The sequence below is a fragment of the Benincasa hispida genome, chromosome 4 (assembly GCF_009727055.1).
Source record: "Benincasa hispida cultivar B227 chromosome 4, ASM972705v1, whole genome shotgun sequence".
NCBI classification, from domain to species: domain Eukaryota; kingdom Viridiplantae; phylum Streptophyta; class Magnoliopsida; order Cucurbitales; family Cucurbitaceae; genus Benincasa; species Benincasa hispida.
This window is the reverse complement of record NC_052352.1, coordinates 36878906-36896563: the sequence shown is the minus strand read 5'-3', so window position 1 is coordinate 36896563 and position 17658 is coordinate 36878906. Positions and strand designations below refer to the sequence as shown.

The 17658-nt window shown below is 33.2% G+C and overlaps 1 protein-coding gene across 1 annotated transcript; it reads left to right on the top strand.

The window, feature by feature from the left end:
- Positions 1-10853: 10853 nt before the first annotated feature.
- Positions 10854-17184, top strand: LOC120075322 (serine/threonine-protein phosphatase 6 regulatory ankyrin repeat subunit C-like). The gene is made up of 2 exons (XM_039028606.1): positions 10854-11503; positions 15938-17184. Exons 1-2 carry the CDS (start codon positions 10949-10951, stop codon positions 16409-16411), a joined length of 1029 nt encoding a protein of 342 aa, XP_038884534.1. The 5' UTR covers positions 10854-10948; the 3' UTR covers positions 16412-17184.
- Positions 17185-17658: the final 474 nt, after the last annotated feature.

The window sequence follows — 17658 nt, the reverse complement described above, 5'->3', positions numbered from 1 at the left end:
GATTTATCCACGTTCAGATGAGAGAAGTGGGGCTGCGATGGTTATGGTAACCGGCAGATTAAAACAATGAAAATCATTTTCATTTTATTGAATCGTGTAATTCGTATCGCCCGTGCCCAAAAGAATCCGTGAAAGCGATCGCGAGAGCCTATACGATAGAGCTCGTTCGTCTAAACGATCGTCTGCCTCACGCTTTCTCTAAACGATCGTATACATATTTCCTAAACGATCGTTCAGTTTTTCCTACACGATCGTGTAGCTCTACTATAGATAAGCATTTCCGCTATACGACAACAGAGTTTCATCTCCCACTTGCTTATCTTCTACACGACATCTTCTCTTCCGTCCTCTACCAAACTCACCAGAGCCCACTCTTTGGGTTTTTGACGCCGAGGATACCCGGATTTCTCTTGTGGTGATGTCGTCTCCGCTACATTTTTCGTGTACATTTGGATCATGTTGTTGTAGTCGACATACTCGCTGGGTGCCAATAGATCGGTGGGAGGTTTTCCGTTGCTTAAGGTTCAGACATACGAAGAGAGTTTTCATCTAGTATAAACCTTTTTCCTTCTGCTTTATTGTATTCTGAGCATGTCGATAATGAGTTTTATATGCATAACTGTATCTATGGAATGTATGTCGTTTGTGTTTCGGTCATTGTGAAATCGGAGCGATCTAAACCCGCTCATGGAACTCTCAGTATGAGATCCTTCAAGATGTATATAAAAGTATGTCACTGATTCTTTTTTCTTGTTATTTCAACTCTATCAGCTACTATCACTAATAGACTTCAAGTAATAAAGAAACTATCAACAATATGCTGAAGACCATGATAGATGTTTAATGATAAACTTACAATTTAATGAGACCAAAAAAAAACAATTAAAACCTACAGTATGCAGAAGACCTTGATAGATGTCTATAGAATTCTACCTAGCTATCATCACATATAAACTTCAAGTAACAAATAAAAGTTTATCAACAAGAGAAATGACAGAATGAAGAAGTGATAGACTTCTATCACTATCTATCAATTATAGACTCTTCTTAAATTTTGTAAAATTCACTTAAAAAAATTTTGTAGACTCTAAAAAATGTAGAGTGCTTCATTGGAAAAACAGTGTCTTCAACCTTGTGACTAGCTCGAATCAACATCTATCAAGGAGAATCTAGCTTGCAACTCTAATTCATAGGTAAAAATTGATCTAAAAACCCAAACTTCAAAGATACATTCATTCTTGAAGTGTTGGAAATCTTTTTTCTCAATTGGGAGTATGGAAATCGTCTCAAAGCTTATTTCTCAAAATAGATGGATTGTAGGGATTTATGTGTGGTTTATGTCAAAAAATGTATGTTTTTTTACGATATGTTTTAGTACTTTTTTTTATAGTAAAAATACACTTTTTGTGATATTTTGATCTCAATATACCTTAAATTAGTTAAAAATAGCTCTGAAGGGTCTTAAGGAGCTTAAAAGATGTTATTTAATGATTTGGTGTTGATTTGGTGAATTTTGGCAAGCTTTTTGCTATTTCTGTAGATTTTCTAACTGATGTACCCACAGTTGTAATGTGATGCGCCCGTATCAAAAAGCTTACTTTTTCAGATTCATGCTCAATCAATTATGGTTGTTATTCAACCCTTAAAATGATGAGTAAATGTTAAAATGATGGGTAAACGTTCATAGCATAATTTTAGGCCATTTCTCAACCAATTTGGGCCTATATAAAGGATAGGAAGCCTCCTGCTTCATGATCAATTCTCCATCACTGAAATCATCACCATTTACCACCATTTTTGCTATAATCTAGCCCCTTGGTTAACTCAGTGTTTCAAGTGAGTAGCCTCATAAACAGAAGTTCCTTTGAGGTGTAGTGGCTTTAGGATATCTCTTCCCATGGAAGTACATGTTGAGGTACGATTTCACATTGAAAAGAGGGAATCATTCTAAGGAAAGACTTGAAGATTGAGAATTTATCCCAAGTTATTTGAGGTGTATTTTTCCAGCATTTATAATTCATTTATTTCTTGTAATTTTCTCTTTTCTTTATTTACCAGTTGAACATCATCTTGTAGCTTTGATTTTTTATTTAATGAAATTTATTCTTTTATCGTTAGTCACAAGCTAAATTCTCTAATGGGTTCAGTTATGTGGATACCCTAGGATTTTATGGCTTGAGCAATGCTATGTTTCATACCTTTTTGACTTATGCATTTCCTTTATTGAGTTTATGGGAAAATATTGTTAAGCTAAACTGATCACTTAATTTAGCAATATAGTAGAGTCTTAATGTTGAGAAGGTTAGGATATAAATTGATGTCACAAAAGGATATGGGACCAAAAGCCTAGGCTTAGAAGGGGTCTGTCACCTTAGGAATAAGGGACATCGAAAGGTAAAGAAACCAATCTTTAATTAATCTAAGATTCAACTACCCTGAAGGGATTGGAATTCCCCACAGTGGAAGCAATTGAATGCATTGGTCTCCAAACTTCATTTTACAGAACAGAAAAATACAAAGAGACAAAAACGATAAACAATATTAACTTAAGCATGCTATCCACTGTGTTAATCAAAAAAAAAAAAAGAAGAAAGATATAAAGGGAATCACATACCCTTGAAGACCAAACCAGTCGAACTAGACTTCTTCAACTCGCGAACTAGATTGGCAACACGTGAACCATTCTGATCTAGGATGAACAGCGTCGTGACGCTGTATCCTAGCGTTGTGACGTTGTTCATCAATGAGCCTGTGGAGTTGCAACGCTCGATGAACAGCATCATGACGCTACCTCAACTTCATTTTTCTGCTCAACCTTGCTTGCTTCAATCTCCAAATTACAGTCTAATTTCAACTGTAATGACTCCAAATAAATTATAGACTCTAGAGCACACATACAAGCTCATCAATCAAGAGACAATTTCAAATTTAACGAAGGAATCAAAGAGAAATCTAATGCCAAAATTGAATTTATACCATATCAGTCACAAACTCAAACATGCTTAGAAATTCACCCACCAAACTCAAAATAACGATAATTGAGTGCTTAAATAATACTCTGATACCAATTGAAAGAGTTAGATAACATGCAACAGAATAATTTAGAATATATAAGCACTCTAACTACTCTTAATTTGAGATTTAAACATGCTACTCATAACAAGTTTACAAGAAGGTTTGAGTTATACATTGCCTTTGAAGAAACCTCCACGAATTCAGCAAGATATCCACAAATTTGAGCTTGAATTTTCAAGTAGACTACCACAAAGATCTTCTTTACTAATCTCAAGTGAGGATTGTGTGGTAGAAGCATTCAAATTGAGCTAGATTTGGATGAATTTGAGAGACAAAAGAGGGTTTTCACTTCAGTGGAGTTTTGGTTCAGAATCACAACATTGCCTTCCTATTTCTCAGCCTTAAGCTTTAATTTATAAGCTCAGAACATGCATGGAGATGGTCTGCATGTAGGTCAGCTCCTACTTTAACATTTAAGAAAGAATCAAAATGGAATTTGATTGAGAAAGGTGCTTAGCACCATAGTGGGATTTTCCAATACTTGGCAAAACCCATTTTGCTCAATTTAAAATTATTTTATAAAATCAATCAAAATTGATTTTTAAATAAAACAATTTTATATTTAAATAAAGTCATTAATTTAAATATTAGTTTTTTATAAAATTAATTCAATTAATTATTTTTAAATAAAATTAATTTTAATTAAACTGTTTAATTAATTTATTAATTTAATATCTTAATATTAAATTAACAAACATCAATTCCACTATTATGAATTCAATTTCATGTGATTAACAAAATCATAATTTAAATATTAATTCTCCAATTTCGTTTAATTTCGATAAAATTAAACATTTTAATTGTATTGTATACAATTAATTGAAACCCTAAATTAAATTTGAACGTTTTAAATTCATAACGCTAATTTCAAATTTTATCTAATAATACTCAATTTATTAATCTAATTTACGAGCTAGTAGAGGGACCTAATGGACCTACAAATCATGAGCTCCAACGATTTGTGATTAATTGGTTAAACTTTTTTAACCGAATTAATTACTATTTGTTAACTATCAAGACACACCACTATAACTCGATAGTTGCACTCTCCTTAATGTAGATGTATTTCTGTCTATTTTAACCATCGGTAAGTCAATCATTCACAGGTCGTTCGTATTTACAGTTGGTCAAAATTACCGTTTTTACCCTTATAAATACATCTTGCTCCTTAAGCTCTCACTAACCCTCTATTGAACAATTGATTCATAATACCACTTATGAATCATGTCCCTCTCTACCAAGAGAGGGTGGGGCTTCTTTGTTCAAAACCAGGATTCAGCATTTAAGAGAACAACCTATTTGTTAACCCTAAGATAGGTAGGAGTGTTCCTTCTTGCAAGGCTATATCCCCAGCTATTTATCCAGTCTTATCCCAAAATATGAGGCTTATAGAGCAATGTTGTTAAATGACTCTCACCTATAAAGATCAAAGGATAATCCCGAATAAACAAGAGTTCATAATTAGCTCCAGATTAAAAACGAGTTATCCTTGGTCATTTTAGTTTGAAATAGTCAGTTTTAACAATAAACAGTCGTTATAAGAAAAAGTGACTATTGAAGGTCCAGTCTTATGCAAACTCATTGCATAGGATGCCTCCACTCATATATCTCTAAATTAATGATCTGTGGATCATATCATTTGTATCAGTATACAAAATGGACCGTATCCAATAGTGTTACAAGGATGAGATATCCAATTTCATCCATATACTTATAGACCATTTAGGCTATATACTAACTTGATCCTATTTATGTCACCACATAAAGTTAAAGTATTCATACTATAGCCATGGATTTGTTTACTGGATTTTCATAATAAAATGCAATCTCAACAATTTTATTGAATAAACTACTCAATAATCTTTTATTGATAAATAGAATTTTTAACATGAAATTTACGAACGGCGAGTTTTAGGACATTCCCAACAATGAACCTATAGATTGAAGCTCCATTGATACGATATTAATTTATTAAAGTAATCAACATTCATTAATTGTCGATCACTCTACTAAAGACCAACAGCTGAATTCTTCACACTATAGATAATTATGTGTCCATCGGATATAAACAATCATAAGTGCATTGACCTTTCACAAATTGCTCGTAAGTACAGTTGGGTCAAATTACCGTTTTACCTCTGTAGTTACTTCTAACTTTTTAAGTACCACTGATCCCTCTAATGAACAATTAGTCATAGTCCAACTATGATCGAACCCCTCTCAGACCAGGAGAGGGTGAGGTGATTCATTGTTCAATCCTCAGAATCAGCACTTAGGTGAGTTATTTATCTTCTTACTCTAATTATAGGGAATGAGTGAATTCTTTCTTATGTAGTTGTATTCCTAGCTCCCCAATCAAACGAATCACTAAAATGGTAGGCTTATTGAGCCGAAAAATCTGGTCATTCTTACCCATACAAATCAAAGCATCGCCCTCATAGGCAAGAGTTCACAGCTCACTCAGGATTAAGGTCAAGTTACTTATGGTCATCTTGGTGAAATGTAAATCTCTTCTAGCAACGGCGTTATAAAGAGAGACTTAACATTTCATGGTTCTGTTTTTATACAAACTCTTTGTATAAGATACCCCCCTCACATGTCTCTACAAGAATGATCAAGATCAGATCATTTGTAGTACTTTACAACAATTGTAACAACTACAAAGCGGGTCATATCAGTAGTGTTGCCATGATAAGACACCCAACCTTATCCATATACTACAGACCATTTAGGTTATCACTTAAACATGATCCCCTTGTATGTCTCCACATACATGTTTAAGTTACATCAGATAACCTTGGATCTTAGGTTAATGGATTATTTCACAAGTAACTTAAAATTAATCAACCATTGATTCAACTAACATAAAACAACAAGGTTTTAGGGCATACACCCCAACATACCCATGGGAACATTGGGTAGTAGCTGCTTAGAACTCCTAAAGGAACTTGACACAAGTTCGAATAGGTGTAGATTTCTAGCCATGCAAATTTCACTGACTTGGTATGATGCGGCCACATCACTTACAGTATAGAACCCGAAAGGTTGGAACATGACTGCATCTTTGTTCAACATTCTTATTTATTTCTTTTATCAACATTTAGCTCCAAAATCACTCATTTTATTGGTTACCTCTTGGTTTGCATTGAAAAGCTCTTTTTTAGAAAAATTGAATTGTATAAATAGTCTCGTAGAATTCGACTCTTAAAATACTTCAAGATTTATTACTTCATCGACAATGTATGCTTACACTTAAACCAATTCTCATTTTCATCACTCATACACATTTAGTCGATCAATGTAGGCTCAAGTGGGAGGATGAGTAGTTGTCGACATACATGCCCTGATATGGACTAAAAAGATTTGAAGTGGACTAACAGCTCAATGCCTCAAAATCAGATGTTCATTTTAACCACGAAAATCCAGTTGAAAGAGTCAAAGGCATAGTCCATGCATTGGATTTTAGCTAGTAGAGCAATGTGACCGCATTAGAGGAACCATCTAGATTTCCTACAAAAGAATTGTTGGGATTTATTTCCTAAATCTCGTAGTCTGTAAATTGTAAATAAATTATTGAATAAATAAAATATTATTTATCTTCTAATAAAAAAAATATTATTTATTTTTCTTGCATAACTCAAATTCAATAAATTAAGATCTAAGGTTATTTAATGTAACTTGAATGATATGCGATTGACATACAAGTGGATCATATTCAAGTAATAGCCTAAAAGATCTATAGTATATAGATAATGTTGAGTGTCTTATCCTGATAACAGTATAGATATGGCTCACTTTATAAATGTTACAAATGCTATAAGTGGTACAAACGATTTGATCCAAATCGTTCATGTGGTGACATGTGAGTTGGGGTATCCTATACATTGAGTTTGTATAAGACTGAACCACAAAATATATAATCTTTCTTTATAACACTATTAAATAAAGAGATTGATATTTCAAATGATAACCATGTAACTCGATTTCAATCCTGAGTGTGTTATGAAATCCTGCTCATGAGGGTCATCTTTTTATTTGTATGGGTGAGAGTGGTCTTAGTTGCCAACTCAATATGTCTATCATTTTGAGAATGATATCAACTGGGAAGTTGGAAACGTAGTTACACAAGATGGAATTCGCTCTTTCTCATTATTAAGGTAAGAAGATAGGTTCTTCTCTTAAGTGCTGACTTCAGGACTTGAACAATGAGACCTCACCCTCTCATTAGCCCTAGAGGGACTTTGTTCATGGTTGAACCATAAACAGATTGTTCATTAGAGAATCAGTGGTACTTAAGAAGTAAGAGGTAATTTGACTTAATTGTAATTACGAACAATTTATGAAAGATTAACTTACATAAAATGGTTAGATCAATTGACATTGAAATAGTCTATAGTTCATAAGAGTGTAGCTATGGGTCTTTAGTGGAGTGCCTATAGTTAATGAATGTTGATTAATTTAACTAAAGAATTTAATTAATTAATCACGTATCATTGAAGCTTACATGTGGATCGATTAGATCCGTCTTCTAGCTCACAACGAGTTAAACAAGGATATTTAATTTTGAAAGAATTTGAAATGTTCAAATTATTTTAAGAAAATTTGTGTTGATTGTATATGATGCAATTAATATAATGTATATAGATACATTATAATATAAAGTTAATTTTAGATTAGATTCAAATTTAGACTTTATAATAAGAGAGTATTAATATTTTGAATAAGATTCAAATATTGAATTTATATAAATTGGATTCATATTAAATCTATAAGTTAAAATTAATGTGAATAAAATTCATATTAAAACTATAGATTATGAGAGATTATATACATTAGAATATGATTCATATGTACAGTAAATTAAATATATGATATTTAATAATTTAATTGATTAAATTAGATTTAATTAATATTTAATTTAATAAGATTTAATTAAATTGAATTTTTTTAATTAAATTAAATTAAATAACTCTCCAGCAATATAGGGGAGTGGTGAGTGGGTAAGGGAGGTTAGTATGAAATCTGCAGAGAAGTCTGTATTTTTTGAAGTTGAATAGTTTTATAGAAAAACTAGAACACTCAAGCCCTCTCTCCATCTTTTGCTCTCTAAAAATTACAAAGAAGAGTTCTCTACATGACACTATTCTCTTCCCTTCCAAAAAGGATCCTACAATCCATCCGTGTCCAAGAGAATGGTGGAGAAGATTTTTTTTGTGATGTCGGGGTTTTTATACATGCGTTTTTTTTTAATTCTGTAATTTTTGTTCTTGAAATAAAATTAGGATAAAGCGATCGCATGTTTCTGCACGGGATTCGACCCCTTCAAGAACAAATATGATTGACAAAAAGAGTGGTTTTGACTCTTTAATTTAGTCGAATTCCATTATAGCATTTTCCAAATTATGAGTAGTGACATAATTATAGCGAAAATTTTTCTAGTATTACAAAAATGTCATACTCCCTTTATTATCACTAGAAATTTGTCTTCATAAATTATATTTTAAATGCTAATAGATCTCACTTATTAGTAAAAGCAATGAGAGGTGGTGAACAATAAATAAAGGTAGGATTAAAAAATACAATACTATAAATTTTCATGGATAAATGCGCAAATTTTGATTGAGGATGCACGAGTCATGAGGTAAATTCTTGTACTCATGTGGTGATATGCACAACACGCTCTATGTTTATAGTTTAAGTGACTATTGGATCGAATCGATGATATTGCACATAACCGAATTTGCTTACAAATTAATTGCTCTTGAGTCCTAACGTCCGATTTCTGTTGAATCTAATTGTATTGATCTTATTAGTGCCTTGACTCATAAGAACTATGATTTTTCAGAGCTGTCGGATTTTGTTGATGACATCGAAGCCTTGGCTCTGTCTGCCCATGTTCTGTATTTTGTGTGGTGCCCGCGCCCTGCAAATAATTGGCTCATCGCTTGGCTCGGCCCGCCCTGGTGGGGGGGAAGAGGTTGGTGCTGTTTCTTTTGTTATTTTGGACTATTCTCCTCTACTTTTGTTGGTGAGGTTTGTGACTTTGATTAGTTCTTTTATGAATTGCTCCTTTCAATAAAATAAAAAGAGAAAACTAATTCCTTTATATTGTACGTTTTGTTTCCTTCTTTCAACGAAAAATAATGAATAAATAATATCACATTTGATAACTATTTTTTTTTTTTTTTAAATTAAGCTGATTTCATATACATTTCTTACCATGATTTGCATAGTACAATGGTTGAATTCTTAACCAAATAAGCTACTTTTTTTAGTTCTCAAAATTTAGTTTGGTTTTCTAAACCATTAAAAAAAAGTAGATAACAAACGAAAAAATTTAGAGGTGAAAGAAATGTTTACCCACTTAATTTTTAAAAACAAAAACTTAACAAACTGATCACATCATTTATTGTTTAACCTATTTAAGGAGAAAAAGAAAAGGACAGTGTAAAAAGCAAACTTGTAAATGCAAGAGACTATAAAGGATGACTTCTTTAGTCTCTTTACAAAAGAATACTTCATCGCAAAGAATTCTTTTTTTTTTTTTTTTTAGAATTCTTTAATAATTCAATTAATTTGGTTTTATGTCTTTTTCAAAAAGCTCAGATATTCAAAACTCTCCTACGTGTTATTAATTAAACTAAAAATATATACTTTTAGTATAATATTTTTCATATAAAATATTATGATATCTTAGTTTAACTTCTAGATATAAAATAATAGCTTCCCACATATTGTTTTTAGTATATACCGTTTTAATAATATTAAATTTTTCAGACAAGTTTAAGAATTATAAATAAATTTAAGGATTAAACATTTAAATTCTATTTTTGGCATGAAGTTGAATCTAAAACTTTAGAATGTTTAATTTCTTAATTCTCCACATTAGAAATTAATTGTTTAAAGAAAAATAACGTTTTGAACTGTATTTATCTTTATGTATCTTATATAAGCATAGAAGATGTATGAAAATTTGTGTAGCCCTAATTAAAACGGAATATTACCTTTTTACAAAAAAAAAAAAACCGAAAAGCACGCAAAAAGTAGCAGAAGAACTTTTTCACGAAAGTCACACATCATTTTTGTTTTGGGTCTCCCCATGATAGCTTATTTGCAAAGATAGCCTTCATCATGACTCATAAAAGTTTTATTTCTCTATAAAATGTTACTTTTTGCTTCTTTTTTTTCCCTATGATATCAAACTTATAAAGTACTTTTTTTCTTATTTCTTGTTTTAGGGCGTGTTTAGAATATATTTTCAAGTCTTTAATTTAAAAAATAAATTATTTTAAAATAAATTAAAGTATTTAACTAATATTCAAAATAGTTTTTCAAGTATATTTTAATCCATTTTTATCAATAGTGTTTAAATAAAAATGAATTCTTAAAAACAATTTTTTCTCAAGTTAATTCAAATAAGCCCTTAAGAGAATCATTGCTATCCAAACTACATAAAAAAGATATCATATACTTTTAATATTGCCATAAAAAAAAGTTTAAAAAGAAAAAAAAAAAGAAAAAAGAAAAGAAACTTTTCTTTTTATTCCTTTACGTAGTTGAAGAAGTCCATTTTAATTTTATCATATTAAATTTGAAACTTAAATCCGCAATAATAATTAAATTAATAGCCATTTAAAATCTTGAAAACAAATTAATTATTATATTCAAGTTAGCTATTTTATCACTGGTTTAAATCAAACAAAGAATTCTCCAAAAAAAAAAAAAAAATCAAACCTAAAATTTGTTTTTATAATCAAAATTAAACTCATCTAAGTAAAAAGGGTGGGAAATAAAAATTTCCCATCGATTTATAAACCATAAAACCTAAGCATCTTTGTAGTGAAAGTAAAAGGTTGAACACAAAAAATTAAGAATGGCAACCTTAGAAAACAAGCTTCAAGAAGCAGCAATGAAGGGCAACGTAGAGAAGATGCTAGAATTGCTCCAACAAGCCCTTCGACTTCTCGACACACTCGTTCCCGATCCATCGACTCACGGCCACACTGAATTCCCTGACCGGATTCTTCAACAAAAGCCTCAGCTGGCTCGAGTGTTGGATTCTAAGGGATCATGTCCTCTTCACTTAGCAGCTGCGGAGGGCCATGTCGAAATTGTGAGGCTTTTGCTGCAAGTCGACTCTCATGCGTGCTTGTTTCGCAATGCAGATGGCTGGAACCCTCTTCAACTTGCCGCTGTGAATGGCCATGTCGATGTCTTGAAAGAGCTTGTCCGTGCTAGGCCAGATGCTGCTCGAGCCCGAACCGTCATCGACCATGGGGGAAATGCCTTGCATTTATGTGTCAAGAACAACCAGTTGGAAGCTTTGAAGGTGCTGGTTGTTCATGCTGTAGATTATGGTTTCCTTAATGACAAGGATGATTTTGGATGCTCTATACTCCAGTTAGCTGTCTCTTACAAACAGACCGAGGTAACTAAATAATTGATCTTTCAAAAGAATATCATTTTTTTTTAATTGTATTATTTAATCATTTTTCAAAATAGGTAGATATATATTTTTTGAATTTTGGCCGGATGATTAAGGGCTTGTTTGGATTGCCTAGCAAAAATATATTTTCAATGTATTTGCTTTAAAACATTTGTTTAGAAAACGGTTTATAATTAAAATACTCATTTGTTGTGTTAAAAGATGTTTCCATGCATAAATTTATTTGATTTACTTATACTAAAAAATATTTCTATGATGACAAATTACAATAAGGGATGACTTAAAAAAAAATATTCAACACTATGAACTGTATAAGAACTTTAAATTTAAGTAGTTGCTGGAGTTTGTTGTTGGCTATGGTCGTTGGTTGCTAGTTCCTAGTCCCAATTGTTTTGGTTCACGTTCTTGGTCACCAAATGATAGTTGTTGGTTTTGGTTTGTGGTTACAATAATCCATGATCTCTAGTCCCAATTGTCGATAATCAATGACTATAGCAATTGAGACCGATGACTAGTAGCAAGCGAACGAGATCGGGGATCATGGGACCAGAGACCGGTAACCAACAACTAGGTGGTGATCAATAACAATCACCGAAGTGATCAATAGTCATCAGTCACCAGCGGTGGGTGGTCATGATAGGTTTCTGATGGTGGGTGATCATTGCAAGCCCTTTCCACTCACTAATCGCCAGTCGTCAGTTTTAGACCCTCGTCATAGTCGTCCATAGATGGCACAACAACCAGGATCAGGGATTGTTGACCAGTGACTAAGATCGATGACCAATGGTCAGTGACTAAGAAATATAAAGACCCTGGACAGCTTATCAGTGATCGGGAATGAAAACCTACAACTAGTGATCGGACACAAGAAAAGTGGACCGATGACTGACTATCAGGAGGGGGATTGGTGATTAGAGACCAATCTATCAATCAATAATAGGGAATGATAATAAGCAACCGAGAGTAAGGATCATAGATCAGTAACTGGAGATTGAGATAAGCAACCTAGTTGGAGTGGTTGTTGGTAATCAGTCCCTAGTCCCAATCGCTAATCACTTATCAATGGAATTGGGTAGTGATTAACGGTCATTGTAGATGGGTAATGTATCGGCGATTTTAAGTTCCACCCTTAGATGACCGTCAACCAAGTGCTAGTCACTAGTCTCAACTATTATTGAAATAGTCATTTATCACAATCATAGTCTCTAGTAGTTGGTCATGGTCAATGATAGTGACCAATGGGTGGTGGGTCTTCCATCGCTAGTCTCCAGTTATTAGGAGAGAAGTTGTAAATAAAACTTCACTTACTTCTTTATTAATGAGAGCAGTGGGCTTTATATAGCCAATTACAAAAGATGTGAAGTAAAAATAATTATGTATAGAGAGTAATATACCACCAAACTAATAACTAGACTTAGTTATCTATAACAACTTTAATACTCCCCTCAAGATGGAGCTAAAAAATTAATAACACCTATCTGAGATGATAACTCTGTAGAAGAAGTACGAGGCAAGGACTTTGTAAACAAATCAGCAAACTGAAGATGTGAACAAATAGGCATAAGCTTTACAATACCTCGAACAATATGATCACAAATAAAATAGCAATTCAAATTTATGTGCTTAGTTTGCTCATGAAAAATCGGATTGTTTGCAATGTGAATGGCAAAAATGTTATCACAAAAAAGCAAAGCAGGGGGCACACTGGAAATATAGAAGTCATAAAGCAATTGGGAAATGCAGATGAGCTCACTAGTGGTAGTAGCAATTACCCGATACTCGACTTTAGCAGACAAGCGAGATACTGTCATTTTTTTTCTTAGACTTCCATGAGATCACAAATTCCCCTAAAAATATGCAAAATCCGGTGGTAGACTTTCGTGTATCTAAACAAGATCGCCAATTCATATCACAGAAAGCACGAAGATGAAAAGAGGTAGTGCTTTTGAGAAAAACACCTTGTCCGGGGTTCCTTTTAATATCGAAGTAAAGAGTATGGAGCAAGATGAGATTGACATGGCTTATGGCTTAATTTACAAACTGTTAAAGTAATATCCGGTCGAGAAACAGTGAGATAAAGAAGTCTGCCAATGAAATGACGATACACAATAGAATTAGTCAATAAAGTACCACCATCAGATCATAACTTGATGTTAGGATCAAGAGCCACCAAGGCCCGTGTTTTGATGCTAAGAGCCCTGTGTCTTCAAGAAGTTGCAAGACATAATAACGTTAGGATAGAAAAATCACTTTCAATGACCAAGCTAATTCCAAATCCAAGAAATATTTCAAATCACCAAGATCCTTGAGCTTGAAAACATAATGTAAATGATGCTTCAATTCATCAATAAAAACCGTGGAAGCACTAATAATAATGATATCATCAACGTAAACGAGCAATGCAAGGAAAGTATCACCAGTACCTTTAACAAATAAAGAGTAATCAGATTTCGACTGCTGAAATCCCATCTGAAGTAATGCAGAGGACAACGTATCAAACCACTGTCTAGATGTCTGCTTCAAACCATAAATCGATTTATTAACTTATAAACCAAATGCTCCCCCTAGCAGCAAGTTTGTTGTGTTTGTAAGCCAATGGTAAGTCCATATAGACGTCTTCAAACAAGTCTCCATAGATAAAGGCGTTGTTCACATTAAAATTGCACCAAAGGCCATTTTTTAGATATTGTAAGAGTAAGAAGGAGTTCAACAATTATCATCTTAGCTACCAGAGAGAAAGTTTCAACATAATTGATTCTCTCTTTTTGTGTATACCCCTTAACGAGCTTTAAAACGTTCCACAGTACCGTCAGTCCTATATTTGATCTTGTAGAGCCACTTACACCAATAGTATGATTATTGGGAGGAAGTAGTACAATATTCCAAGTATTATTTTGTTCCATAGCCCGTAATTCTTCACTCATAGCATCACGCCAATGAGAATGAGAAACGGCTTGATGGTAAAGATGAGGCACATTCAAAACAAAATTTTTGGACAATGGAGACAATTTGGAATAAGACAAGTACTTCTCAAGGGGATATTTGGAACCAGTAGTGGTAACAGGAGAATTATGAAGCAGATTTCAGTGGTAAGCTTCCAAATATGGAGGCTTCTTAGTAGGTCTAGAAGACTTTCGTTTTGGAGCAGTAACAGAAGTCATATGACTATCAGCAACAGCAAAATCATCAACATATTGATTATCGGGCACTGAATGATGGTTATTAGAATCAGTCACAAGAGGGCCAGAGTGTGGAGTAGTAGAAATGTTAGCCTTAGGATTGAGGGAAGTATTCTGTGCATTTGTGGTAGAAGACCCAAAGCATGACTTATCAACCGATATATCAACACAAGGAATAGTTACTGGTAATACTAGATTCGAAAATGGATCAATAACTTTAGCTAAATCACCTAGTTGTAAATAAAACTTCACTTCTTATATTAATGAGAGCAGTGGGCTTTATATAGCCAATTACAAAAGAGGTGAAGTAAAAATAATTACATATAGAGAGCAACAAACCACCAAACTAATAACTAGACTTAGGTGGTCACTGAATAATGGTCAACCTCAGTCACCGATTCTAATCCTGATCACCGATTGTTGGCTATGTGTGGTGATCGATGATAGTAGTCGACAAGCATTGGCAGTCGATGGTAGTGGATGGTGGTCGTTGGCCATCGATCCCTAATTCTGGTCATTGGTCATCGGCCATTTGTCCTAGTTGCTAGCCATTGAAGGCGGGTGGATGATTGAGGTGGTGTGGCGGCGACGACACTGAGGTGGTCACTGAATAATGGTCATGGCAGCGACCGATAATTGTGGTCATCAACGGTGGGGGCGGTGGGTGGTGGATGGTGTACATTGGCGGCAACCATAGTGGAAATGAGGTGGAGAGTAGTGTGAGAGTATTTTTTTGTTTTTTTTTTTTTTTTATATATATATTATGAAGACTTAAAAGGATTTTGAATTAAACACTCAAGACTCTTAAAAGATGATTTTAAGCGTTTCACTCAAAATGTCTTTCAAACACTAAAAATTTTGCTAAAATGAGTTATGACTAGATATTAAACAAACTTAAATTTAAGTTTAATAACAGACTATGATTTAAACAAACTTTTATTGTATCATTAAGATCTCATTGGTTTGGTTAATTAAGTCTTTCACAATGTCCTCTCATTATTAAAGTTTTTTTTTCCCCTTTTCTTTTCAAAGTTCAATAATTAGATATAGAGATGGATATCAAACTATTGACCATTTAAAAATGGTAATGAATGCTTATATAGGCTGGAATAATTGTTGGCCTTTCACTATTATTAGAGTCGAATTATACTAACCTTCAAAGATTAAAAATTATTTAGAAATGAAAATCCCACATTAGAAAGATGGCCATCCATATAAGATTCATGGTTGAATGCAGACAATAAAATTTCTGGTGAACACAAATGGAATGGAACTTAACGACTTGTTCCAAAGCAACAAAGAAGAAAATGACTCGACCATAGCAGAGGTAACCGGCGCCATAGCAACCTCACCGCCCACCAGCCATTCTGATAGCAAAAATAGCTGGAGCAGGCAGCAGGTGATGAGCCAGAGAGAGGCACTAATGGTGGTGGCGTCGGTGGTGGCGACAATGGCGTTTCAGGCTGCGATCAACCCTCCCAATGGCGTATGGAAGGATGCCGAGAAATCGACGATACATCCTTATCGATTCGCCGCCTTCGTTTCTTCCATCACTTTCAGTTTTGTGTTCTCCATTATTGAACTCTTTTTGCTGATTAGTGACTATCCCTCTACCATGCCCCTTTTGTTAAGTTTTCTTTGGCTTGCAAAGATCTTGTCCATTGGAGGCATGACTGTGGCTTATGGTATAGCAATTTTGTGTTTGTCTTAATTAACCATCATTAATTATTATTACTATTGTATTGCCTAAATATATGTTGGGTGATGACGGTTGAACTTGAATTTGGTACCAACGGTGGATTTGTAATATTGGAAAGAAAACTGAATGATTATCTTGCAAAATACAATAAGGTCTAACACAAGTGTGGTGCTTAGGCACTAAAGATTCGACAATAAAGTCAATAACAATTTGAGAGAGTTAATAGAGAAAAGAACTCATAATATTTTTGAATATGTACCTCAAATGTTACAAGTTCTACACAATAATAAAGTAGTAAATTGACCGTTTTCACTAGTCTCATCCTCCCAAGAACTACATCACAAATAATGTCTAAGTCAATTCTCAAAAGGAGAGAGCAAATCGACTCACCCTTTATGGCTTATAACATTTGATGTATTGAAAAATATTTTGAAGTCTTTACTTTATCAACTCTCTAAAATTATTATTGACTTGATCGTTGAAGTGTCAGTCACTAAGCATTATAGTGGTGTTAACTTATTTTTTGCAAGACAATCATTTGCCTTGAGAATGCTGACTGGAGTATGCTTCCAAAGAGTAAGTTGAATACAGTGAAGATATCTACCTTATCCTTATAACTTAAGGGGACACACTACCCACTCGATTGGAAAAGACTCATCAATTTTTTTTCCCATATTACAAATCAAGGTGGTACCAAATTTAGGTATCAACAAAGATTGTGTTAAATGTGTAATTTGTAATTTCCATTTAGTTCTTTGAGACTTTTAATGTGACTTTTTGGAATATGTAAGGGTTCTAGGAATTATATATAAAGATTATGTAATCTTCTAAAGATGTTTTTTCTGAGTCATGAACTAGGACTCCCTAGAGTTCTTTTGACACCTATAAAAAGAGGTGTTCTCCACCCTTTGTAAGCAAGCAAGTTTCATTGAGTAAAGTGTCAAAGTAACTCAATAGAATAAGTTTCTTCAATCATATTCTCTTTTCCATTTTATTACTTTTCTATTCCTAAGGTCCATTATCGTATGATGAACTTGAAAACGCCAGATTTTCCATTAGTTATAATTATAGATAATTTGGACATACATAACGTGGGTGAACAAGCATGCAAGTGTGTGTGATTAAATTGTCAATTTAGATACTTAGCATGATCATTCTATAAGCTAAAGCAAAGAAAAGAAAACATATAAATTTTAGGGAAAAAATGCATAAATAATCCATCAAAATCTCATAAAATTCATAAATAAATGCCCAGAAAA

Bases quoted from the DNA above. Each gene is read 5' to 3' on its own strand.
- LOC120075322 (XM_039028606.1), top strand. From the start codon at position 10,949: ATGGCAACCTTAGAAAACAAGCTTCAAGAAGCAGCAATGAAGGGCAAC. The intron at 11,504-15,937 runs GTAACTAAATAA...GGTTGAATGCAG, and splicing joins TCTCTTACAAACAGACCGAG to ACAATAAAATTTCTGGTGAA.